Genomic DNA, 26,361 nt, shown 5'->3' on the forward strand with positions numbered 1-26,361 from the left:
TATAGGTTTAGGAAAATATATTGTCAAAATAGTGTAACGAGGAAATGTTTTTACCTTAATACGAGGACCTTTAATTTCCTCATTTACTTATTTTTTTTAAGTTAGTTTGAAGTGACACAAGTGAAGTGAAGCCTGTTCTTAGTTAATTGTTTAAAACCAATAGCAGCAAATGTTTTGTTATGTTTACATTGTTCACAACGGCAGGGCCACCATCTTGTTTCACAAGCATTTAGTTGCACTTTAATTTCATGTCAACACCCAGACGAAGTTTTTAAAATAATAGTTTTAATTTATTTTTGGGAAACAGGAGAGAAATAAATCCATTAATAGGATTTAGCATTATGAAATCTGAGATTTTTTTTCAAGCTTTATTGCCCAGCCCTACAGAAAATTAAACGCCGATCTTCTTGCTTTCTGAGAGTACCGCGGTACTGCTGGCAGATGGCTCAACAGTGTTTATGTCTGCTGATCTTTTATGGTGCAAAAATCTTTTCAGGCTCATAAAGGACTAAGTAAACCCTATCAGAACAAATGCTTGGGGTGTTTTATTTAAAAATTAATATATGTTTTTTTGAGAGTGTTTTCTTTTAATGGTCCAAATACTTGATGAGGATCCTTTAATAGAAAATTTTTTTTTTCCTTTATTTAAAGGTGCTCTTCGGGGAACAATAAAAAAACAATGCAAAACCTACCATATAATGCACACATTTAGATCTTAAAAGGGATTGACAATAGAATTTGAATGTGTTTTTTCAAGAAAATCCATAATGTGATCTGTGAGTAAGTTAAAGTAAAATAGTCAATAAATTATCATTGTTATAAATAAAAAGATTTATATTCTAAATTACATTAGAATATATATATATATATATATATAATGTGCAAAAGATTGTGTTGAGATTTCACTCTAACCTATTTAACATTTTGTGGCCAATTGGTTTGTATTTTCAGGAGTGGAAGTTAAATATAAATGTAAGAAATGTACTACTAGCTTTAACTTAAATGTGGAATCTTGATTGGTCTCTCTTTAAAGATCTGAAAATATGCTTCAGCTTTTACATTTTACATGCCTGTTTCAGTTGAAGAGGCACATCATAACACACGATGATACTGGGTACATTTACTAATTAAATTCGTTAATTTATAAACTCTTGCTAGAAATATACCACTGCATGTTACATTTCAATAGACCATATAACTGACTCTGATTTTTTTGTTAGATTTATAGCATACATTAAATAAACATCATGTGAACTGATATGACCAACAAACTGCATGACTGAATCAAAGCACCAATTAAATGTTCTTGTGTCAATAATATAGAACCCTTTTGATTTTTCATAAAGCCTAGAGTTGCTTACTCATTACAAAAAGACACTAATGAAGAAAACATGTCAATCAAACTTTAACTAAACCAGCTGCCCAAATAAGATCAGTCAACATGTTGTTGCATTTTTAAACATGTTTTAGTGTTTAACTTGCTATTCTGTGCATGTCTTTCCATCATACCACACTAACAACTATACCAGAAACAACACACTGACAAAGTAACCTGGAAAAAGACATGGAAAGTCAACAATCATTTTCTTTTGTAAAAAATGCATAACATTTTCCAAAAATCCAAATCATATTTTTTAACATATCAGTCTGAAGCAATTGTATAAATTTGAAACACGTATCTCTAATCTCCCTTGACTTAGCCATGAACTTAATTAGATTTTGTCCTCATTGGCTCATGCGTAATTGTAAGTGAAGTCAAAATTTGCACCATAATCTGAATGAAAACTAGCAGAGATTTCTACAAGACTGTAAATATTTCTCCCCTATTACTGGAAACTTTGTGAAATACATCCTTAAAGCCCATAAGCCTCAGAGTTTTGCAGTGAAACTAATAAGGCTCTTTTTGGGAAATCCAGCTTCCACTCCGGCATACGCATTGCAACTGCGCAGCACTTTTGGCCAGAGTTTGAGCTGGATCCAAATTATGTAAACAACTGGGTCACATGTGTGAAATACTACTCGTCCTGACCACGATAATTAAGAGATTGAATCAGAATGCTGCCCGAAAACTGTGTTTCTATTTTACGTGAAGGACTTAAAGTGAACTGGTATGTAATCTAACCTTTAAAACTGGGGGTGGGGGAGCTGGACTGTCCATCTATGGGAAAGGAGTTTCCATAGCAGATAGTTTTCACATGTCAACTTGAATTGAGCTCGTCTGGAATTCCAAGCATGTTTCCCACAATGGTTTCAGCTCAATATTGAGAATATAATACTATATAATTCAGCTGAAATTAGGAATCCGTCACTCATTCAAAATACAACAGGATCATTATGAAGAAAATGAAAAGCTTGAAATTAGGTTTATAATTAAAATTGGCAGATGGGGTTTAGTAAAAAAAACCTTTCAGCCTGATTAAAACCTGGATCCTTTGTTGTGTTTTGATGATGCAGAATTCAAATGACCATAGAAACAATGCAAACTGCTTGTTATGCAAAATAGAGGTGATAAGGTAAAAATGAACACAAAAGAAAAAAAAATGCTTAAAACAGCCAACCAGCATATTCGCTGCTGATGTTCTAAAGGTAAAGGCCTATCATCTGTTTTTCAGTGAGGTCCAACGTGGAGTTGAGTTACACATTCTTTGAGTGGAAAAGTTTAGGGAAAAAAACAGCAGAGGTCATGGTAAGTTAAGAAAACAAACTCCTTCCTGAGTCAAACACAGCAAAGGTATAACCTTAGCGTGCAAGTGAAACTGAAGCCTCCCTTTACTAACACAAGTCACTACGAGTTGGACACACACGCCCCATGAAAACGGAGTGCTGCGTCACTCAATACAAAAAATGACAAGAAGGCGGAAAAATATGTTTTTAAGAAAAACCTGAAGGAAATGTAACCAGTCAGTGGCGATCCAAAGTAGCCTTTCAGTTATTGTAAAGCTCTGCAGTGTGTGTAAGGGGTGTTTTCCTACTGTAGGTTGCGTCTGTCGGCTGAAATCTGTGCTGATCCGGGGAAAGTTCAAGCCAACGTGTAAACTGACCTGTGACGACAGCAGGCGGCTCACAGTCCACAGCGACATGCGTAGCAGCCTTGAGAGTTCACACCTTGGTACACCTGAAAATCTCCAACACATGCCACAACAGCAAACCACAAATGGACCAATTACATGACTTTGTGAGGATAAGTATTATCATCATCTGTGGAGTAAGGCAGACCCTCTTAAATCTTTCCAATCTCTACGTCTCAATTGATTTCCATTTTCTCTCAAACTGTCCTACGCAATCACACAAAGCTCTCAAAGCTGAAGGCTTTATAATTTCAGTTGTTTTTCAATGACATTGAAACGTGACCTTTCACTAAAACACAGAGTGCAGAAAAAAAACAATGATTTTTTTCCCCCCTGCAATACCAATATCTAATACAGTTTTCTCCGTTTAAATACACACAATCTTTTGTGAGGTTAACGGCACTCTTGTCACAGTAATGAGAAGTAGCATAAAAACGTACTGGTTTAAAAACACGTCTTTACTTAGCCAATTGGTTACCAAACTAAGGCAACAATAATGAAAAACAGCTCCTGATACTAAATTGTTGTAAAGGAGTATAACTGTGTCACTCCTACAAACAGAAAAACTAATGGCTTTGCACTATATTTCACAGCAATGGTTTTAGCATTCATCTGTCCCAGTTTCCAAGCAGTAAGATGAGTGTACTATAAATTATTTTATTTTTTTCCACTATCCATCCAAAACGTCCTGTTTGTGTTTGTGTTCTCCTGATTTCTAGTGTCATTTCTCCAGTTTCAACTTGCGGTGCTATATTAGATGTTTTAAATGCTCCTGTAATTAATCTTAAAGCTTGTGTCTGTATACACTCTAACTTTTTAAGTGATGTACTTGCTGCTCAACCATAAACCACACTACCATAATCTATTGCTGATTTTATTAACCCTGTATATATAGCCTTTAAAGCAATTCTGTCTGCTCCCCACTCATGTCCAACAAAACATCTCATAACATTCAAAACTTTTTTGCATTTATCAATCATTATTTGAATATGAAATACCCATGTAATTCTATCATCAAACCATAAACCAAGGAATTTAAAGTTTTTAACCCTTTCTATCTTTTGATTATAAAATTTAAACTTCACCATACTATAATTTTTTTTTTCTGAGTGAAAAACACAGTTTGAATCCCCATTTATATGACCAATCTTCTATCTTATTAATAGCTTTTTGCAATTTCTTCACAATATAATCAGTATTTCGACCTCTCACCCAAATTGCCCCATCATCTGCATATAGAGAACACCCAAACCCATTTTCTATATCTTTAAACTTAAATCTTAATCTTTAAAAAAGTAACAGACTTATTATGCTTCCTTGAGGTGTTCCATTTTCAATAAAATATTTTGAGGAATAACTCCTTCCTATTCTAACCTGTATTTTGCTTTCACTTAAAAGATATTTTAACCATCTATATATTCTACCTTTAATATCCATCTTCACCAATTAAATCATCAATTCTTCCCACCACATCATATCGCACGCTTTCTCAGTATTAAAGAATACAGCCACTACACTTTCTCTATTTAGTAGTGCTTTCCTAATTTCATGTTCCAGCCACAGAGATGGATCCATGGCTTTTCTGAAGCCACTTATTTTGGACTTTTCTACAATCAGCCTTCACCTCTAAGCCATCATCCAATCAGCTCAGTCTCTTCCAGCCACCACTCGTCTCTAGATCAGCTCCACCTGTTGCCACTAATTAGTCAACTCGGCTCACCTGGTCACCTGTCTACATATACCTGCCTCAGCCAACTCATCCCTGCCAAAATATCTTATCTTGTCTTTTGTGATGTGCTCTGCCTCTACCAGTTCCTGTGTGCTCAGCCAGCTGGACTGTTCTGATAAAGTTGCCTTTGCGTGCGTACTGCACATGTCTGCCTGTTTCCTTGTAAGTTCCAGCCACTTGCTCTGCCTGTTCTGGTGGCTCCCTGGTCCGCATCGCCTGAATCTGGTCGTGTCTGGTTTTCCTTGCCTGCATAACCTGCCACTGTTCATCCCTTTAAATAAACCTCTTAAAAACAGAACTCTGTGTTTGGCTGAATATCTGGTTCACCAGCATTATCCATTGGCTCACCCGCTATTACCATCTAATGTAGAACAGATTACTAGATCAATGTGTGCTTCTGTGCTTTTTTGTCTCTCTTGTTGTGTCTCTGCTCTGTCTTCCGTAACCCCAGTCGGTCGAGGCAGATGACAGTTCATACTGAGCCCGGTTCTGCCGGAGGTTTTCCTTCCCGTTAATGGGGAGTTTTTCTTCCCACTGTCGCTTCATGCTTGCTCAGTATGAGGGATTGCAGCAAAGCCATGGACAATGCAGACGACTCTCCCTGTGGCTCTACGGTTCCCCAGGAGTGAATGCTGCTTGTCGGGACTTTGAAGCAATCAACTGGTTTCCTTATATAGGACATTTTTGACCAATCTGTATAATCTGACCCAATCTGTATAATATGATTGAACTTGATTTTGTAGAGTGCCTTGAGATGACATGTTTCATGATTTGGCGCTATATAAATAAAATTGAATTGAAATTGAATTGAATTGAATTACACCTCCTAATTTGGTCTATCGAACACAGAGTCTGTGAGAGATAAAATTCACCACGTGTACCTGCATCTGTAGGGTCTCTTAGGAGTCTCTGCAGATGTCTTCGTGCAGCCCAGATTTTTTTGCACTTCTACTATTATTGCATAACAATAAAAGAAGTTCCAGGGTGGTGCCCAACACACAGAAGTAAAACATTAATTATTGTTTTAAAGAAAGAGAGTGATGGGTTATCTGGCGTTTCCCCATTATATGTACAATGTCTCTTTCAGGCAGGGGCGGTTCTTGACAGGAGCCAACAGGGGCCAGTGGCCCTGTAGAACTGGTCCTGACCCCTGTTATGGACCCTGTACTAAAGACATAATATTCAATACATTTCTTATGACGATACGTTCTGACAAAGAAACCATAACTGATATGTCCCTTGGACTATTTCCTTTTTTACCTTTACAGTTTTACTTAAAAAATGATTTCAAAACTAGGCTGCTTCTCTGCTAGCTTCAGGCATATGGGAATAAGATCAGTTTTCATCTGCTAAATTAGGGCTCTGCAACGTGCAATTCCAGAGCCACAAGTGTTTTTTGACTCTGTGGCTCACTTAATATATTAAAAATAAAATATTGTCCTCTTTTTTGTTTCATTCTTTTGTGCTGTTCATATTTGTTCAGCACTTTGGTCAACTGTACTGTTTTTAAAGTGCTTATAAAAGTTGGCTTGGCTTGTTCTGTGCCCCCATGGGAAAAAAAAACCCCTGGCTACACCCTGGCCCCCTGCTAAAATTGGTCTAGAACCGCCACTGCTTTCAGGGCCACAAGGATACAGAAAACAAATTGATAATTGGGTGAAAAATCTGTTTACTTTTTCTTTTTAGCTTTTTGGCTCTATTCATCCGGTCTTCTTCTTATACATTTAGGATTAGAACTGGGCTGTTCAGCTGAGCCACATATATATCATTGTTTCTTAAAATAAATACAATGCCATTTGGAATTGAGCTAACCCCCCGCCCCTCCCTCTTCCCCCAACAAAAAAACAACAACAAAAAAACAATCTATAGCTACAATCCAGTCTCATCTTGTTCTTATGACCCCAGTATTTTCAATTGACCACATACTACACCCCTAGTTTCCAGCAAAGGCAATCTCCACTAAACACTATTTGATGACTGGCACTTACACAAATGTTTAAGTGAATTGCAACAAGTGACTTATTGAAAGTGGCAAGCAGATAAATTAAAAATAAACTTGGCCTGGAGTACTGGAATATACGAGCAAAACTACAGCTCTGGTGTAATAGCTATGGCAAATCACTCGTAACGCTGCAAATGCCATCAACATTTGAAAGTTCACTGACTAAAATGAAAAGGAAACGGCTTGACATGAGAAAGGAAGGGGGAAAAATCTACTCAAGCCAACATGAGGTCCATGCTGGTAACAGGGAGAGGACAGAAGAGGGGCAGCCGTCTCACAAACACAACTAGGAATTCAAGAAATAGCATAATTGGTGTGGTGCTACTGACAGGTGTCCAGTCAGACACTCCTCCTGACAGCGATACTGCTCCAGGCCCATCAACCTCAATAACCCACAACACAGACAGTGATCCATTACCAAGTATAAAACAGTCTTCTAGCCCCACAACATTTACAGAATGTATGTTTTACATTATTGATGATGGAGATTGTAAAAACATGTAAACCTAAAAGCTATAATAGCTTTTTTCCTACCTAAATAGAGTCTAAATCTGACAGTATCGACCAGATTTTCTTCTGTTTAAAATAAAATATAAGCTAAGACAAAAACTTTGCAACTAACTGAAACACAGAGGTACCCATACCATGATTAGACACTACTGATAGCCTCAGCATTACTATTAGTAGTTTATTTTTGTTCATTTAGATTTAAAATGTGTCATTTAGTGACATGAATCAAAAGGAGCAGGGCTGGTCGATGTGCCTTAAAAACAAAATTTTATTATACCAGATCTTATTAATCGATTTTTTTCCCCTCGTTTTCATTTCACAAAAAGAAATTATTTTAAAAACTTTAAAAACTTTTATTTTAAGCATTTCATCTGGGAATTGATCTGAATTCAAAGTGCTAACTATAGCTGTGAAACATGCTTGTAAAACAAGATGGCGGCCCTGCCGTTGCAAACAACGTGAATATAAAAATGTTTTTGCTGCTAGTGGTATTACACAATCAGCTAAGAACAGACTTCACTTATGTAACTTCAAACTTACTTAAAAAAAAATAAGTAAATGAGGAAATTAAAGTGTCTTATGGTAAAAAGGTTTCGTCTTTACAACATTTTGACAATATATTTTCCAAAACATATATTAAACATTGCATGCTATTCTCTTCATGGAAGCCCAAAGAGTACATTGGCAAAATAAAAATTGCCAAATATTATATCTCAATTTTGTTTAAATTTGAATTACTTGAATTAATTGATTTATCACCCACCCTTATTAAGGGGTTGACATATGTTCCACTGGTCTTCATCCCACTCCTTTCTAAGTTTTTTTTTTTTTTTTTTTTTTTTTTTTTTTGTTATTCTGTAATACATCAGAAGTAGATAATATTGTACCGTATTTGATTGTACTGGCTCGGAATAATCCAATAAACTAAACTAATCTGACCAATATTTAAAAAAAATGCCCTTATCATGACATCAGAAGGTGCTAAAATAATTCATTGCCCCACAGATTATGTAACATGCAATGTTTATTACCCTGGATTTATATGATGCAGAAACTATTTATTGAGATGCATGCCAGATATCAGATCCATAACTAATAAATGATCAGTTAGAAGCAATGATTAGTGTTACTCCTCAGAAGATAATATTTTATCAGAAGACACTCTCATCAGTGAGGAAAGTTGTTTATAATTCCTGTCGCTCTCTGTTGGGTAAAAAAAGGATTAGAAAAATTACAGATTGTACTTTTCTTTTTGGCTGCATAATGAGACGTGACACAAGTCTCCTAAAATCCTATTCTGACTTGTAATAAGGCCTGGTGACACGTGCTTCTCTTTCAGAAGCTGCCAGCTCCCAGTAGGGCTGACTAATGCTGACTGAGTTCAAAGAGACAGGCATGAGGGACACACCGATAAGAAGCTACAGGCCAAATCGACTCGTCCAACCTTGATTACCTTGTGCACGGTTGAGCTGCGAATAATACTTGTGAATAATACACTATAGCTTTTTTTGTTTTTATTTTTAATATATACTTTTAAAGTTCCAACAAAGCATGTTTTCCTTCACTTGTAATGGAAATGAAATCCAGGTTATTCAGTATATTTGCACATTTTGCATCATGGCATCTCCATCTAGCATCACAAATGCTGCCGAACTCTTAATTTTTTAAATGCATCCTTGCACAAATGCCCTTTGCACAATCAAATTCTGTACATACAAATGGTTTTTAAAAATACTCACCTGTACACTGTGACTATCTCCTGCATTGCTTACATTTCAATTGTTTTACTTTTAAATCACTGCTGCACCTTATACTGTAATTTAATTTTACTGCAATTTACAAGCTGTATGCAACGAAATGTTGTTCTTTATGCACTCTGTGCATACAAAATGACAAATAAAGTTGTCTAAGTCTAAGTCAGTAAGTTTATGTTTAGTCTTTTTTTGGTTCTTAATTGAATGAGAGGAATTACCAAGACGTTGTGCCACAGAACCAACATCATTCCTGCCTTAGAGGGACCTGCCAAGGCAGGAAAAATCTGTTAAAGCCAAAGCATTGTGTTCTTTCTTTTTCTCTCCTAAACATTTTTTCTTAGATTTGAGTCAGGAAAAAACAAATCTAAGCTATGAACCCAAATTTTCATTGAATGGTTGGGGAGAGACATTGGAAGATTTTTTTTGATAGAATTAGACTTTTTTTATGTCTTAATGAGTATTTTTAACCAGCTGGCCAGATTAAAAATCAGCCAAACTGACGTAACAGTTCACCTAACATATAGTTCACCTCTCTAAAACAAAATGTCAGCCTGTATTGCTGTTTGCTTAACTCCAGCAGTCATTGGGCGAGACGTGGGGTACACCCTGAACAGGTCAGCAGTCCATCACAGTGAACAGAAATGAATCAATAAAACATATATAACAAAAGAATAAAAACAGACTTATAGCAGGTAAGGTTGTGAGTCATTATCCTCTTCAGAGCCTATGCTCCCATGATACCATCCATCATGGCTCAAGGATTATCAGAGTCAGATTCTGGGTTTATCATAAAACAGCCAAACTCTTCACAGCTGCAACAATGTCTTTGTCGGAGATGAATTTTTCAAGTAAAAAGTCTGTCTGAGTGTATAGAAATACAACAGAAACCCTGTTGGACCTGTTAAAAGTCGCTCCTCCAGCATTGTGTTTGCTACAGTTTTTGGAGTTTAGAAACACATCACAATGTGCACAGAAAGAACCCATGCAAAGCAAAATGTGGTCAACTATTTTAGAAAATTGTGATTATTGGGTGATTTACATTTCTGAGCAAGCTTGATTAACTGGACAACCTGGGGCGAATGCTGCAGTAAATGTCAGTTTTGCAGATGATCCATTTCAGTTTGGACAGTTTGTCAGCTCTAGAGTTTTAAGGTATTAATCATCTGGCCTTTCCAGGATAATAAAACTAATTTAAGTTCACCTTGATAGTACAAAACGCCACATCACTGCCAATATTCATTGAAAAAGATGAAGGGAAGATGAAAAAGTTGGTTAATTAAGTTCAACCCAAAACACTACATACATACCAAATATGTAAAACCCTAAAGTTAAAGGGGTTTCTCTTTCTATTTAATATCTGTGGCCGTACACAGTTCTTGTGTAAGTATAGCAAGCTTATGCGTGGTGTGCATTTTAAGGTTTTAATCAAATTAACAATCAAGTGCTTATTATTTATATATAAAACTTTTTATCATAACAACAGACAGTGTCAGAAATAACTAAGATCTTGTAAGATTTTTGTTAACATATGGAGAGAGAGAGAGATAGATGTAAGTGGCTGATTGCAGTACTTTAGGTTTCATTTGTTGAAGTGTAAGACTACTTTTCACACCGAGCTGAGTAGTTGTGGATTTTATAGCAACCAGGGTCAGTAAATGACTGCTAGTACCTATTTTAGGGATCAAACACATCATTATCTTGGCTTTAATATTTGGCCAGCTTCAACATTTAAGGTTTAATAGGTTTTGGCCATCTTCTGCCTTTTTTAAATGGTCCTGATTCATACAATAATGGACCCTAAGAGACCTCTGAAGGTGACCTTTGATATCAGGCAGACATAAAGAGCACACTCTTCGAGTTATATAAGTGCCAGACTGGTCCTTCCTGAAGCTTGACTGTACTGAGATCTGGTAAATTATAAAATCAACAAATATTGATCTATTTCTGGTTAGTGAAAAAAAAAATTTCAAATCATTCCAGTTTAATGCACAAAGATGGTTAGTCTGAGGCCATATGCCTAATCCTAATTCTAATACTTGCTTATTTTTATTGGTTGGATAGATAAAGCTATATGGTTTTGTCTTAATTTTCTCTCTGCAATTTTCTAAAGATTTATAATAATTAGCAGTCTGTGCCACAGACCCTCAGCTCAAGAAGACTAATGAAAAGCATGAAGCAGGATATAAAATGTGCCTGCCTGAGTGTTTTTCTGTCAAAAGAACTTTGAACGGTAGATTGAAGAGCAATGAGTAAAAGATGTTCCTGAAGTAGCAAAATGTTACACACTTCAGATCATTCTGATGTGCTGTGAATGCAGGTACAGTAATTAATCCTGGTAAGCCTCGAACTTAAAACATAGTACAGCCCTTTGTGAGGGTTTTATCTGAGAGGTGCTTAAAAAATAAACATACTTACATTGTACTTCGCCTGACACACCTCCCACACTTTTAATTGGCTCATCTCCTGCTTGCATTAAAGTAAAGCTCGTTATATAAAGTTTTACCTCGTGTCAACGTGTTTGCATTGCGCTCTTTGTGAGCAGATCAATCTGCACGATGACCTTGCAGTCATCTAAAGGTTTGCTTGGCTGTGTGGGCTAAATGCACTGTAACTTTAATAAACAAACGTGCAGATTTAGAGAAGGAAAATAAAGCTGACAGGACACTTAGATGACACCAAAGGAAATGTTTTCAGTGCTTGAAGAATAGAGCATTAATAGGGCATTCTATTTGATATCAGTGTTTCCCTTATCACTCCACAAGGGTGCCCCAACCCTGCCAACAAAATCACCCACCCAACCCAAGAGGGTCAGAGCATGTAGTTAATTATTAAACGTCTGTAGGTGTTCATGGTTTAATTTTCTTAAAATGAATCGCATAATTCCAATAGTTAACTTAAGATTAATCGCATATTTTATCTTTTTTATTTCTGAAAGTGTAAAAGCCTATTTGGGCATCTTAATATGCAATTTTGCAATAAATGACAATGGTAAAAAACATTCTTGTACAAAAAATATTTTTATTTTTCAAGCACTTTTCAGAATTGGAATAACATCTTAGTGCCATAAAATGTTAAACTCTTGCCAATAATGGCTAAATCACTAATCATAACCGCCTGTTCACACAATGTGTAAACAAATGTGTAAATAAATAAATGTTTAATGCCAAAATATTTTTTTTGCTTCTTAAACAAGGATAGACATGGTATTAGGCATTTACATATAAAGTAATACTATTTTACATTTTAATAAAGTAACAAGTTCCCTCTCCCTCATGCACATCTAATCCTAAGCTTTCACACCAACAATATTTCTTTTGTATATTTTTGCATGCTGTTAATATTCTTGTCCATACAGTTTTTTTTTTTTTATTTCAGAGTCTTACAAAAAAAGTTGCGTTATTGTCTAACAAAGTTAACGCGTTAATAACGCGATAAAACTGACAGCCCTAATAATTAGATTTAAAGTTTACGAGTGCGTATGAGGCATCACACTATAAACTGCTGGTCAGGAAGAAGTCTTCACATCAAACTGTTTTTTTGTGACACCGAGCTGATACACTGAGATGCTGCCAAGGCAGTCGCGACTTGCAAGCACCTGCGCTGTCACACCCTGGACACTTACGTAGCTAATGCATCCAAATCAACATACCAATGGATAAATCTTCTAATAATAATATTTATTTTAAGAAAATAGCAGCAGAAAGATTAGCGTGGCCTTTCAGTTTTAAATAATAGTATTCGTTTTATTCAGTTACCATACCGTGAAAAACCAGCCTGTCTACATTTAGGCATTTCACGATAACAAATTTTTATGGATGATAAATTTTACTAAATTCAATAACTTTATCACAATAAACCATAATATTGTCCTTTGGAGACATTTTTCAACTAATATAATAACGGCATAATAACGCAGGTACACCCTCTTGACATACCGACTCAGATAGATTAAGCTGTCAAAAAACTCCCACAGTGCAGCAGTTTTGTTTGGCTTTGACTCCAATTAAATTTTCTTTACAAGCGTTTCTCTGGCTCTCCCTCACGAGGCTCTCATGCTAAACTTTGACCACTTGCCTACCTGACACAAGATTTTACTCCTCCTACACTGAGGAAACGAGAAAGGATTGGTCAGTAGACACGGATGTAAGCAACTGAAACCTTTTGTTAACAATCTCAGAGAGAGGAGATGGGAAACACAAGGGGAGCCTGCATACGCAAATTATCAAGCTTATTGTAATTAATCGTGAATGAAATTTATTTGTGCGATTAATTGATTTATTGCTTATCGTGACAGGCCTATCTATGCTTATAATGATGTTGCTTGTAAAACTGTGGATCACGAACTACTGTCAGGGAGCCTAAATTGCATAAAACATCCAGAAAAAACCAAGCTTGTTGGAACTTTTTAATAAGAATATGTTGAAAAAAAGAGTTTCGCCACTAGTTGTTTGGACTAGTTATTACTAAGACAATCTATTGTGCATTCAATTATTTTTTTTTCAAAGAGTTTACATTTTCAGAGAAAAGTCAGCTTTGAAACAACCCAGAAAATAATATCATTGTCTGGAGCTGTTAATTAAGGTCTACTAAGTTTCTTAACTGGCAGAGAAGGATCATTACATGAAAGTGCATTAGTTTGACACGTCCTGACATGAATCTTAATTCCCTTATGGGCAGAATTATATCTTGTCAACTTGAATTTATGTTGACTTTATCGCTTTAGGGTTATCAGAAAATGGGCGATGTACAAAAGCTTCTATCTCTGACAAATGGATCTTTCAGTTTTTGGAAATTTTTCAATGACTGCTGTGAGATTTGGTGTTAAATGGAATGGACAGCAAATAAATATTGCATCTTCACAATTGCTGCAGCGCAGTCTGTGAAATAAAACACAATTTTTGCTCAATGTAATATCACGATGGGGGCCTGTTGCATGGTCTTGATCAGTTTGTTTTCTGCCTGGATGTCTGTGCAGGTGTGTTCCATTTATTTATTATTTTGTTTATTTCGGATAGAATACAAAACATTGAAAGACTCGCTTTACGCGCTGTATTGTTAAAATAACTAAAGCATACCTGAGGCTTTTTTTTAAGTGAATTGAGTCTGGATCATGTAGTTTCACATAATATAAATGCAGTCAGTTTAATATGTACCATAAATAAATAATAAATAAAACATAAAAGGTTTTAGTTTAGACCTGCAGGAGAATTACCCCAAATTCATCAATTCTTTATAGGAAGTTAATTTCCAACAATTCAATTCCCTGTTAAGTTCAGTTCATAACACATAATTCACTACATGTCACATTTAGATGCAAAAGAAATACAACTAAAACAGAATAAACAATAAAATGACATCAACAATGAATCCAGTCATATATGGATACATTCCAAATTGAATTACCTGCATTATCACTGATTCCCATCTACACCCTACACACTAACAGCTACTGTAACTACCCTTAGCTGGCATAGTGTTGGTGAAACACTTCTTATGGCCATCAGCTAGTTTCTGACATCAGTCTGAGGAAAGTTGGCCCCACACTTTCAGCTGTGAGATTGTTCAGCAGTTTCTTACATGCACAGACCAATTTAAGTCATTCCAAGTCACCCCAGCCTCTCATTGAGATGAAGCTCCTGGCTTTGACTTGGCTCAGGACTTTCCTTTTTTTAAACCCTGTCAGTCTTTGGAGTATTTAGTCTTATGTTTTTGTCTAATCATCATGTTGCAGTGTCAAGTTCTGCTGCAGCTTTAGTTGTTTTTTGTTTGGTTTTTTACAGATTGTCTCGTGTTTTCCAGAAGCACCCTTTGATATGCGGTAGAAATCTTGAAGGACTATTTCATAGGGAGCTGGCCAGGTCCTGCTGCAGCAAAACATTCCCCTAAACAATAACTCTTCCAGCTCATTGCTTCTTATAGTTCGTTTTTCCTTGCCCACATTAAACTTGTTCAGTCTCTTTTTGATTTTAAAACCATCCACTTTCATATCAACAGTAGCAAGTTCTGCTGGTGGTTCAAAGAAAACATTTAAGGGTTTTTGAGACAATATTCAGCCCCTTGCAGTCTACTCTCAAGGTAAACTTGCTTAGACATTAGGACCTGGACACGTTCACTTTTGTTTTAATTGTCCTCCACTTGTAGACAGTTTTCCAAAAAGTTGACCGGCTGATTTAAAAAAACCTCTCTTACCAACCTCAAGCACTACGACAACTTTCTTTCTGAAGGACTCAGGCAGCTTTTTCAAGCTCAACAGTTTTTGAACCATACCTCATTTTGTTAGCACATGTTGTGATATGTCGCTGGTTGATTTTAGTCATTTAAATGGGAATAAGTTCAAAATGGCTTGTCCTAATTTATTCCTCATCAGAAAAAGCTTTTATTTTACATTTTAAGGAAATTGTTTTGTTCAATGTATAAACATTTCAGTGTTGTTAAAGTTTATAACAAATATCCATATGGCCAAACATGTTACAAAAACAGTTCACATGACTGTATGCGCTATTTAATTCTAATTGTAAAGCTATATCCTCTCTCACACATTTTATACTGGTTAACGAATAATGGGGGGAAAAGATGTGTCTGGAAATTTAATAACTGCATGTTAATCAATGAATTATGATTAGTGTCTGTTGAATTAAGAATAAATGACATGGAACATAATAAGAACCCAGACTCATTGACGCACTGCTTTATTTTCTTCCTGTTGAGTAATTGTACTGGAAGCTAACAACGAGGACCAATCAAAAGAGGCAATCAAACAGACTGTAGTCTCAGCTGTTTCATCTACATCACTGAGTGAAAAGCAGACTTGGGGAATACATTAATGAGGATATTTCATGTCGTACCCCTTAAGACACACTCGCACACTGCACACAAACACACACAAGTGGGGGGGGGGGGGGAAATTTGCATAAGTCATATTGGATATCAGTCAAAAAGGCATGCAAAAAGGAATTTTAATATGAAAGCCTGTTTTTACAAACGCACCAGCAGTTCATTTTAAATTAGTAATAAAATATCTGCTGGCCCTAATTACCAGAGACAGATTGAGAATAGATTATCCTGACGTAATCCGCATTATGAATTTCTATCGGGGAAAAATTGACAGAGAAGAAAAAAAGCTATATCGAAAGGTTAATATGAGGAGCAGAGATGTATACATTTAAAAGGCTTTCTGTGTGTACCGTTTTGCAGGTTCCAGACATGACCCCGTGATATCAAAATGACTGTCTATCGGCACAAACTGTGCTCCTATCTGGGAATGTTTTTTTTTACTAATGCTTTTATCTGTTTTTCTGCATTAATTATTTAACCGCAGAATTAATATGATAAGCAAAGGGAGCGTTTTTTATTATTAGCAAAACAATTCCAATTTAACTCATTTTTGAAACTCTAATCCTTCTGGGGGGAAAAAATTGCAAATAAGATAAAAATATACAATTTTCCCCAATGCAGAGCAAACTTGGCTTTTTTTTTTTTTTTTGCTACTATATTTTGCCCATGCAGCCGTGACACAACACTTGCCGGCAGAGAGCAGACCCAAATCCACTCTGAGTATCCAGACACATGCAAGTCATCACGGAGGAAAACACAGTCATGAGGTAGAAATTAAATCCCCGCTAAGGCTTCCTGAAAGCTCTGCTTCCTCCTAATAAATGTAATAATAGAGCGAGGCAGCCTGTCACAGTGAACAAAGGTGCTGTGAGCAAATGCTTGGTCTGTTGGCTGTCACGGCCGCTTGCCTGCTGAGGTGTAAAACACAATAATGGTTACTCCACGCCTTGTGTCGGTCAATTTAGATAAACATGCTGGATGTGGAGACCCCAGCAATATTAGAATGTTTCCCCATCAGGTTTAGATTTCTGCTTGTAATCTGTGGATTTTTCTCACTTCAACACAGAGCCTCTGGAAGGCATAATCCTGCAATTTGACAAGTAGATGTTTCAACTCAAAAAAAAAAAGCCTTATTTCAGCTTTCAAAAGCCAGACTTTCCACTCTAAGTTTAGATGGCCACAACTTTTTTTTTTTTTTTTTTTTAGGGTGGAGGGAAAGACTGAGCAAACACCTAACATAAAAATGGGTAAACATCATTCACAGACAGAGCCTTTTAGTGACTAAATGTTGAATCAGCTATAAATACAGTTTCATTTTAATTGTTTTCTTCTGCCATCTACGCCACTGAGCCCAGAGGTCCACTGCGGCACAGTGATGGACCACATCACTGGGAAAATGCACTGTACCTCAGAGCCTGGGCGAGCTGCCTGTTGAATGCACAACAGCTTCAGCCAAAACACACAAAACCAACACAGTGCGCTGCTCTGCCTGCACGGTGTGTGCGTGTGCAGCGGGCTTTATGGATACAGCTATGACAATATTTGAAAAGGCATTTATAAGTCACAGTATCCTGTGTTAAAGTAAACTACACAACTGTGAATCTAGACTGCTGGAGAAATAAAGCATTTTGACAATCCCAGGTCAGTCAAGTGACAGCCTCAAAACAATCGGGCGCAAACAGAGCCTCCTTCGCTTATTGTTTGACTAAGAAGACATACTCAGCGAAACAAGAGTGGGATCATAAGGCATAGGCAGGCATAAGACTCTCAAAGTATAATAATCTTGAGTAAATATACCGCTCCGTCACTGTATTCAGACGAGGATTTTTGACCAGAATTGATAGCACGATGTAAAAAAAAAAAAAAAAAGCTAGGTATTCCATCCATTCTCTACACCCGCTTATTCAAGGATAGACAATGGATGGCAATGGCAATTTGAAGGGACCAATTATCCTCACAGTCATGTTTTTGGACCGTGGGAGGAAGCCAGAGTACCGTGAGAGAACCCACGCAGGCACTGGGAGAACATGCAAATTCTTTGCAGAAAGACCACAGCCTGGCATCCAAACCCTTGCCGCAAGGCAACAGTGTTACAAATTGTGCTGCTACTGTATGTGGCACCTAGTTATACCAACAGCTGTTGAAATAAAGCAACATACTGATTATCCACACCAAAGCAAGAAAATATTACCCATAACACTTTTTAATGTTGTTTTGATTCTAATGCAGCAACAACAACAAAAAAAACACCCGATACACATATATGTTGATGTAGTGCCAATTGCACAAAATACAACTATCTTAATGGGTCTAGTTAGTCAGGCTGTTCACTCAGATAGCTAGCCTGCAGCCAGCTGCTTAACAGACATGTCGCCCATCGTAGTTTTAAAGACGCGTTACCTTTATGACCCCTGACAGGTTGGCTGTCTGACACGGATTATCTCTCCATCGGTGTTTCTGGGAAATATCAGCCAGCAAGTGAACAATTTGTCTTCAAAGTTGATGAGCAACAAAAACGTAGCAACATCAGATTTGAGTGTGAAACAAACACTTGTTGCCATAGTTTATGACAGTACAAGGGAAGGTAAAATCATGCCCCATGGTCTGTGCTGGACTTATAGCGAGTCCTTACAGGGGTAGGAGCCCAAGCTCTCAGATATTTATTTGCTTTTTATTATAATTTTTTCACATTGTATTCTGTTTGAAAAGATAACATATAACTGTATATGAGATTAAGTGTTTGATTGTGTGAAAATGATGAGGTCATTGCCTCCGACTGGACGAAACGACAGAATTTCACCACGATAACACGCGGTGAAAATAAAAGATTCTTGATTGAGATTCTCCACACCCCCTTTGTTTATGGTATATTTCAGTGTTACATTGCCACATTTGGGTGTTTTTTTTGTATGGATGATGTTTTTTTTTTTTTTGTAAGTTTTTTTTTTTAAATAATCGCATGCTTAAAAGGGACCTTTATGAAAATGCAAATACAAAGGTTTTCTGGGAAATACAAATTTTTTCAGATGCAGAAGGCCTATAAACCCTTATCGTGATGTGCACTGAACTATTAGTCTATTGTAATTTGCATCTATAAAATAAAGGTGCGTGGTTAAAGTAACCAAAACTGGCTCTGGTCCAGGGGCACGTAGTCTCTGGATGCATTTACAAAATTGCAGTAGGAAAAAAACAAAAAGGCGTAACAGTGAAACGAACGTCCGTTGTCTGGAGGGATTATTTTGTAATTCCTATGTTACAGAATTAACAGCGTTGATTCAACTGTGACATGCAGCACAGACTCAGGTAATGAAGTTGAGGTCAAATGAGCAATTCCTCATTTTAAATTTGTTTTGGAGAAAATGGACTTTAACTAAACACCCAATCATACTGGTGACATTTAATAGAAATCAAGACCAATGACAACATTCACAAGTGTTTATGGCTGCCTAATTAACCCTTCCCTAAAAATAGAAAAAATGTTCCCTTAACATCCCCAATGAAAAACACATGTGGAGAATTGCAAAGCTGATAGTTTGCCTTCTCTATTTGACAAGCTGTCATTGCGCACAGGAAGCACATCTGGACCCCCGTGCTTCACATGTGCAACATCCCGGCAAAACGACGCTAATTAGGCTTAAGGCAATTAATGATAGACTCACCAGGCACAGGGTGCTGAGGAGTGAGATGAGAAGAAAGTCCAGATTATGGAACTGCAGAGAAGATCCCATCCCTGACCTCGATGCAACTCTTCCTCCAGCAGTGAGAGTCCTTCGAACAAGCAGTTGACGAAGCTCGAAAAAAAGGCAGTTATTTAATCTACTTAACTCTCTTCAAAGTGGAGAGTGATGCGTCTTTTCACTCCATCTGGCCCGTCGACGCTCCTGGCGGCTGGTGAAATCATAACTCTGTAATCGCCCGCTCTGCCCTCGATTTAATTTCCTATAATCTACTATTTGGTCCGGTTCAGCCCGCTCGCTTTATTTCTGCGCATCTGTCTTTTTTCTTTCTTTTTTTTCTGAAATTACATCCACATGTCAGAACTATTTATGTCTCTCTCTCTCTCTTGCTCTCTCCCTCTCTCTCTCTCTCTCTCTCTTTGCGGTGGGAAGTTCAAATGATTCTTTGTAGGGAAGAAACCAACGCTGTATTTTAGGTCTTTTTAAATTTCCCCGCAGACTAACTTAAACACTTCAGCATGGAGCTCTGTGCCTTCTGGTTTCTCCCAGTTTTTTTTTTTTCCCCTCCAGGATCAGACACAAATATAAATAAATAAATCGGATACTTTTAAAGAAAATGATAAAATTGTGTCACTCCATCACCAGCGGGCTGCTGAATTTCACAACTTCCCTACATTTGACTCGTGTCACCATCAACGCATTCATTCAGCGCAGTGATCGCAGACAGATTTCAATTTTCGCATTTCAAAGTAAATATTAGCAATGTTATGACAGGAGCGGGGAGTGAAATGTACAACTATTTGCTATAAAGGTTTTAATCTGCGTGTTTAGACTCAATAGATGGAGGTCTGCGCCTCGCTTTCCCCTCGTTTCTCCCCCTCAAAAAGGCTCTAGATCATGGATTATTTGCTAAAAATCCAGCAGAGCTCTAAATAAGTGTGGCAGTCGTAACAGAAAACTGAATGTATGAAACTCCCAAACGGGGCTCTGTTTACCTAAGAGGAGACAGAAACGCAAAGCTTTAGGCTCAAGAATCTCTACTTACTATCGAGTGAGAAAAGAAACCACCCTGAACGGACAAGACAATTCGCAAGAAAAAAAAACAACAACGCCCGAGTGACTGTTGTGTTTTTGCGCAAAGTCAACGCAAAAAAAAAGTTGAAGTTTCTCGTGGTTGGGAAGCGTCTCCAGTCCAGATGTGGCAAAGCGGCAGGTCGTGCTCAGTAGTGAGTATGTGGATGGAAAAGAGGGAGCAGGGTGGGGGCTGGAAGGAGGCAGGTAGGGTGGAGCGTGAAAGCCGCTGATTGGTGCGCTCGCTCTTACGTTGGAATAAACCACGACTCCCCAAATGACATATTTTCTCACTCCTAAAACAAACTCCACATTCAACAGATCGCGGGGCCGTTGCCAAACCGCGTTTTCCCCCTGCAGTCTCTCAAAAGTTGCATCCAGTTGGATTGGGTTACAGTAACATAATGCAGCGGACGGGGCACCATGCGAAGGTGAATTCTAGTGGATGCAAGGACTCTTTGCTTCCTCTGCAGTGTTTTAATTTTTTTAGAAATAAAGAGAATGTGCAAGGCAATGCTTTAAAATCACTCTCTTACAATGTGAACGCTACCATTTAAAGTGATTGGAACTTGTAGTTGGCCAAACCAAGACAAACTTTCAAATCTGAAAGTATGTCATGATGGGTCATATTTAATCGTTTTGATCAGCAAGCTTTTTGTAAATAACAGTCTGAAAAGAATGTATTAAGTGACGTTATACTCATCTACCCTTAAATACATCTAACTATCTTCAGGATAGAAAACAATACTGAATAGAGTCCTTATATGTGATTTGAACTCTTTGTAGTTATAGGTGGAATGAGGATGCTTCACAGCTTTGTTGAAGAGCATTTATGAATCTCATCGGGTGACTTTACTCAATCGAACTTCATCAGTAGGGACGGCATGCCTATTAGATTATCTCTCCTGTACCAAATAGGACCCAAACTACTGGGTCACCGACTAGTACTGGCTTACAGGTTGTTTGACACCAGACTGGAGAATAAAAAAGAACAAGTTTTGTGTTTTTCCATGTCATGGTATTACAATCTCTATCGTTTTGAAAATACGGACTGCACCTCCAAGAAGAAGGATAAAGTAGGTGTTGTGGTCAGACGAGACGAACACTGAACGCTGTGTGCTTGGTAACCAACCAGCACAATACCCTGGTCACACCATCAACACGCTGAAACGTGGTGGTGGTGGACGGATGATGCTGTGGGGATGCTTTCCTGGAAACTGGTCACAGTTAATGGAACGATGACTGGAGGTAAATACAAATAATAATCCAAGATGAAAACCTGCTACAAGGTGCAAAAGATTTGTGGCTGAGGCAGAGGTTCACCTTCCAGGAAAACATTTTGATATTATTTTAGAAAGTAAAATAAATAGTAAAAACAGTAATAACGACATAGCATATTTTACTATACGGTAGATGGTATAAAATATAAAATAGCACTTTCAATTGGATGTGAAAAAATGTGTCATTGCTGATGCTGTTTGTGTTGTCATTGTACCCCAGGTTAAATCCCTAAGCAACATTGTATATATTCACACAACAGTCTGGATCTAACTGTATCTCTTTCACTGTTATCTTGTGGTTCCAAAGCAGTAAAATGTGGAAAGATCAAAGCACATTCATGTGTGAAGATAATTCAAAAAGTCTAAACCTAAATTCAATTGAGAATTTGGGGCAAGCCTCAAATATTGCCTGAAATTCCCTACTATAGGGCAAACACCCTTTATCCTTCTCTAACAGCCTTTTATTCTTTTCCAAACTAACCTCAGAAGTTATCTTTATCTTTATTTTATATTTATTGTGTTGGCCCTATATAGCTGCCCTCTCTCTCTTATCTTCTCCTACCCTGAATATAATAGATCTCGCTCAAAAGAAAAGATAAAACAAGAACTGCAATCTGCAAGTAACAATGCAATGCTTTGCAATCTCAGTTACCATTTTAACTTACTGAAATGGTGTTTTCCTGTGATGGATAAGAAATCACACTGCTTTAGTGCCAGATAGATTTTGGTGTTCCTTATTACAGATCTTTTTTTTTCTGGCTGTGGTTTTCAAAAGAGACGAAAGAACTAAAAATTCCAAAACATCCATTGTGGGGAATAAGCATTTGATAAAGTGTGTGGTGGGCGTAATGTGGCCCATGGCAAGTTATCCAAAGCGCTTTATTAAAGCAAACAGGACAAACTGTGCTGCTACTAAAGCCTGCTGGTGAGAGATGGTAAAGATATTTGTAGCTTTTGCTTGCTCAGCAGCAGAAGATTTCAATGTATGACCAGAAATATTATTAGATCCTGGATCTGTGTATGGGTTTAGTCTATTCAGTGTCCCCATATCATATGTGCACAGCCTCATCCCCTGTTCTCCATTAGGGTTGTAGTTTGGGTCTCTGGAGTGCTATTTAGACCTTGAGTAATTAAGCACTTCATACAATATTGTGCAAATACTTCAAAGTTGTAATGGATTGCTCATTTGCCATGCAAAATGGGACAACACAAAATAGCCTCTTTGGGAAAGTTCAAATAATATCCAGATGATTAACAGAGATAAACTGTGGTCATGACATCTCCACGTAATTTTTAATTTGTGTACCGGGGTCTGTCTTCCTCTTTTTACAGCTTTCTTTTGAAACATTTGTCTAAAAGGTTAAATGCACCTTTAAGCTAATTACTGCAGCTCCTGTCTCCACCATCATGTTCGTCAGAGACACGCGGTGCTTCTGATCCTTGACATCCATCTGGCATGATTAATATCCACCTTCCCAAACTCTCTGTGTTGTAAGGAACCATGCGCTGCACTGACAGCAGTCTATATATCTCTATCTGTCTCATCCCCCATACATTATCATTTATCAGCTTTATCACCTCATCCATCACCGTTCTATTTCAGATGCTTGGCAATTTATTGCTGTTACAGGTGCTCGGTTATCAGAGCTTGTTATCAAAAGACACATTTTAAACAAATTTAGCAGTGTACGAGATGATTATTACCTGACCCATTTGTGTCAGGTGAGGATGATTTTGCTGGAAAGAGTCTGTAAAGCTGTCATCATAACATTAAATTCCATGCAGATTGTTTGTTTCTTGCATTGTTGTTACCTAAATAATAAGAATGAGATGTCTATGTGTTACAGACCATTTCCCCAGATGTGCATAATTGGCAATCTTCCTGTAGGCTTGACCCAGGTTCATGTCAAGACAGCAAAATCACTCGGGAGATGATTTTTTTTTTTTCTGTCTCTGCTTCATCTGCTGCCATTTGTGTTAATATGAGATGACTTTCACTGTCCTGTATTTTGGCAGTATTAACTCATCCCTGCTGGTCTATGTATACTAATATCTGCTTCTCATTGTCCCTTTTCATGGTAAAAACTTTTTTATAATTTTTATGTGCAAACTAGTCTTACTTTGAAACTATTGTAATCAAAAGGATGCTGTTGTTCATTTAAACATTTGATTGTTTATTTTGCATATTTGTATTTTATTTATCAGAACAAGTTTATATTTTCTTTTTAACATGAACCTTCAAGTGGAAATCCCAGAAAAAAGATTTAAGATTAATTTTCCTCCTCCCCTCCTTTTTTTTCTTTTCCATTTACTATTGTCATGATGTATAGTCTGGAAATGTCATGAACAATACTTGTCCTTTGTCTCAAAACAAGTCCCGAAACACCTCATGGGGAGCTATTTTCAGCTGGATTCGGGTCAACTAATCTTTTTCTGAAGAACCTTGTGTTGTTTAGACAGATCACCCACTCAGGTCCCGCCAAGGGACCTAAGAAATAGAATAAAGGAGCAAATATCATACAAAGACTGCAACCTTGACTTTTTAGAACTTATATGCCATGTTGCTATTAATGTCAACAAATTCTTCACAATAGCTTGACAACTAATACATCTTTATTTGTAAAATGCTCTCCTCAAAGTTAATATTTTCTGACTTCTTTTTTTATAACTAACAGGGATGGTCTTATGTATAAGAAAACGTTTTGACTGCCTCGGGCATCTGCTAACCTGTTGGGCCCCAATATAAGCTGAGGTCTCGTCTGGACAGAGATGAATATGGTACATTTTTATAAACAACAGAAAAACAAAATGTGGGTCCACACGAGAGGACACAGTACAACTAAAAAGGCTGTAGTAGGTATGCCAGGCCATTTGGTGGTGCTGTGACACTGCCAAATGAAACATAAAAAAACAGCAGGCATTCACTCGTGAAGTAAGCACTTTTCAGAAAATCCTGAAGGAAAAATATTCGACCATCAGTTTGTGATCTTAAGCTCAAATCCACTTGGGGTATGCAGCCATACACTGAGCCAAAGCTCATCCTTAACTGCCCTAAAGAACAAAATGAAGGTTTTAAAGAGTTATTGTCAAAATATTGCTTAAAATCCAATTGAGATGCTGCGGCCTGACCTTAAACAGGCCATTCATCCTGAATCCGAGAGACACGCGAGTGTCCTACATGGGTAAGCAGATGTCGGCAAGTAAATCCAAACGTCAGGCAAAGCTTGTAGGTCGGGGAACAGAAATAAGAAACAGAATCTTATTTGCCAGGTTATTGTACACATACGAGGAATTTGACTCTGTATTGTACAATGCTCACAATGTGCTTATATATGCAATAATACAACAATGCAATAATGCAGTAATAAAATCCAACAGGCTACAGTATAGAGAACACATGTATACACGCTATAAACAAAACGGACAGATTGAGACAGTTTTGCAATAGTGCAATGAGAAGAGTGCAAAGAATGCAGTTTGTACATCCTGATCTGGCGCAGGAAGTACGTCCTCTGCTGGACCTTGTCGATGATGATCACAGTGTTGGGCTCCCACTTTAGGCTCTGGGCTATAGTGGATCCCAGAAACCCGAAGGTTGAAGGTGATGGTAAAGAGAACCCAAGCTTACTAAAAGTCAGACAAGAGCGAGTCTAGGCAGGGAAATCCAGGAGACAGAATTGAGGTCGTAACCTGATGATCAATCAAGGACATGGAAAAACCCATGGACACCTTCAGGCTAAAGCTTTCGATAATCTGGCAATGAAATACTGACTGTGAAGCGCTTAAGTAGTGCAGAAAAGAGATGCAAGGCAAGTAGCTGATTACAGGAGAGTAGATGGCTGTGGCAGAATGAAAACAGGCACAAATCATGACATATAAAATAATTCTGCAAAGAGGAGTGGACCATCATTTATCCACAGTGATTTAAAAAGTAATTGCCAATTAACGAAAATGCTTGATGACATTTGTTGCAGCCAAGGACTGGCAAACCAGTCGTTAAGGTTCTGGTCTGAATACTTGTTCAGATCGAGCCAAGTTAAAATTTTAAACTGCTTTTTATATCCACACAGGTTATCTTTGTGTGATTATTAAAATTTGTTAGGTGATTTAAGCTAGACAAAAAAAAAAAGAAAAGAAAAAGAAAAACAAGATATTTGTAAGGGTGCACATACTTTTTCAAAACACTTCAAGAGCAAAGAGAAAGTCCTTTAACGTATCATTGTTTATCTTAGATCACACATTAGAATACATATCGCAGCATTCTCCGTTTCACAGTTCCTTCTTTTCACTAAGAAGATCATGTGTGATGCAGAACAAAATCATAAATTATGAACATGTGATAATAAAACATAATGGTTTGTACAGTTATTCTTTTGACATTTAACAAACTCAAATGTATGTAGACATATGGTTATGGTAAAACAGTGCTAGGGTTT

At 37.3% G+C, this 26,361-nt stretch overlaps 1 protein-coding gene across 2 annotated transcripts in view; it reads right to left on the reverse strand.

Annotated features, from left to right (window-relative positions):
- pth1r (parathyroid hormone 1 receptor) overlaps positions 1–20,799 on the reverse strand; it is a 76,479-nt gene extending 55,680 nt beyond the window's left edge. For both annotated transcript variants that reach the window (XM_036138319.1, XM_036138318.1), the window contains exon 1: positions 19,557–20,799. In XM_036138319.1, the coding sequence (XP_035994212.1) occupies positions 19,557–19,625 (69 nt within the window). In that variant the 5' untranslated portion in view covers positions 19,626–20,799. The remainder of the gene's footprint in view (positions 1–19,556) is intronic.
- Between the last annotated feature and the right edge of the window lie 5,562 nt (positions 20,800–26,361).

The sequence above is a fragment of the Fundulus heteroclitus genome, chromosome 6 (assembly GCF_011125445.2).
Source record: "Fundulus heteroclitus isolate FHET01 chromosome 6, MU-UCD_Fhet_4.1, whole genome shotgun sequence".
In the NCBI taxonomy this organism is placed as follows: Eukaryota; Metazoa; Chordata; class Actinopteri; order Cyprinodontiformes; family Fundulidae; genus Fundulus; species Fundulus heteroclitus.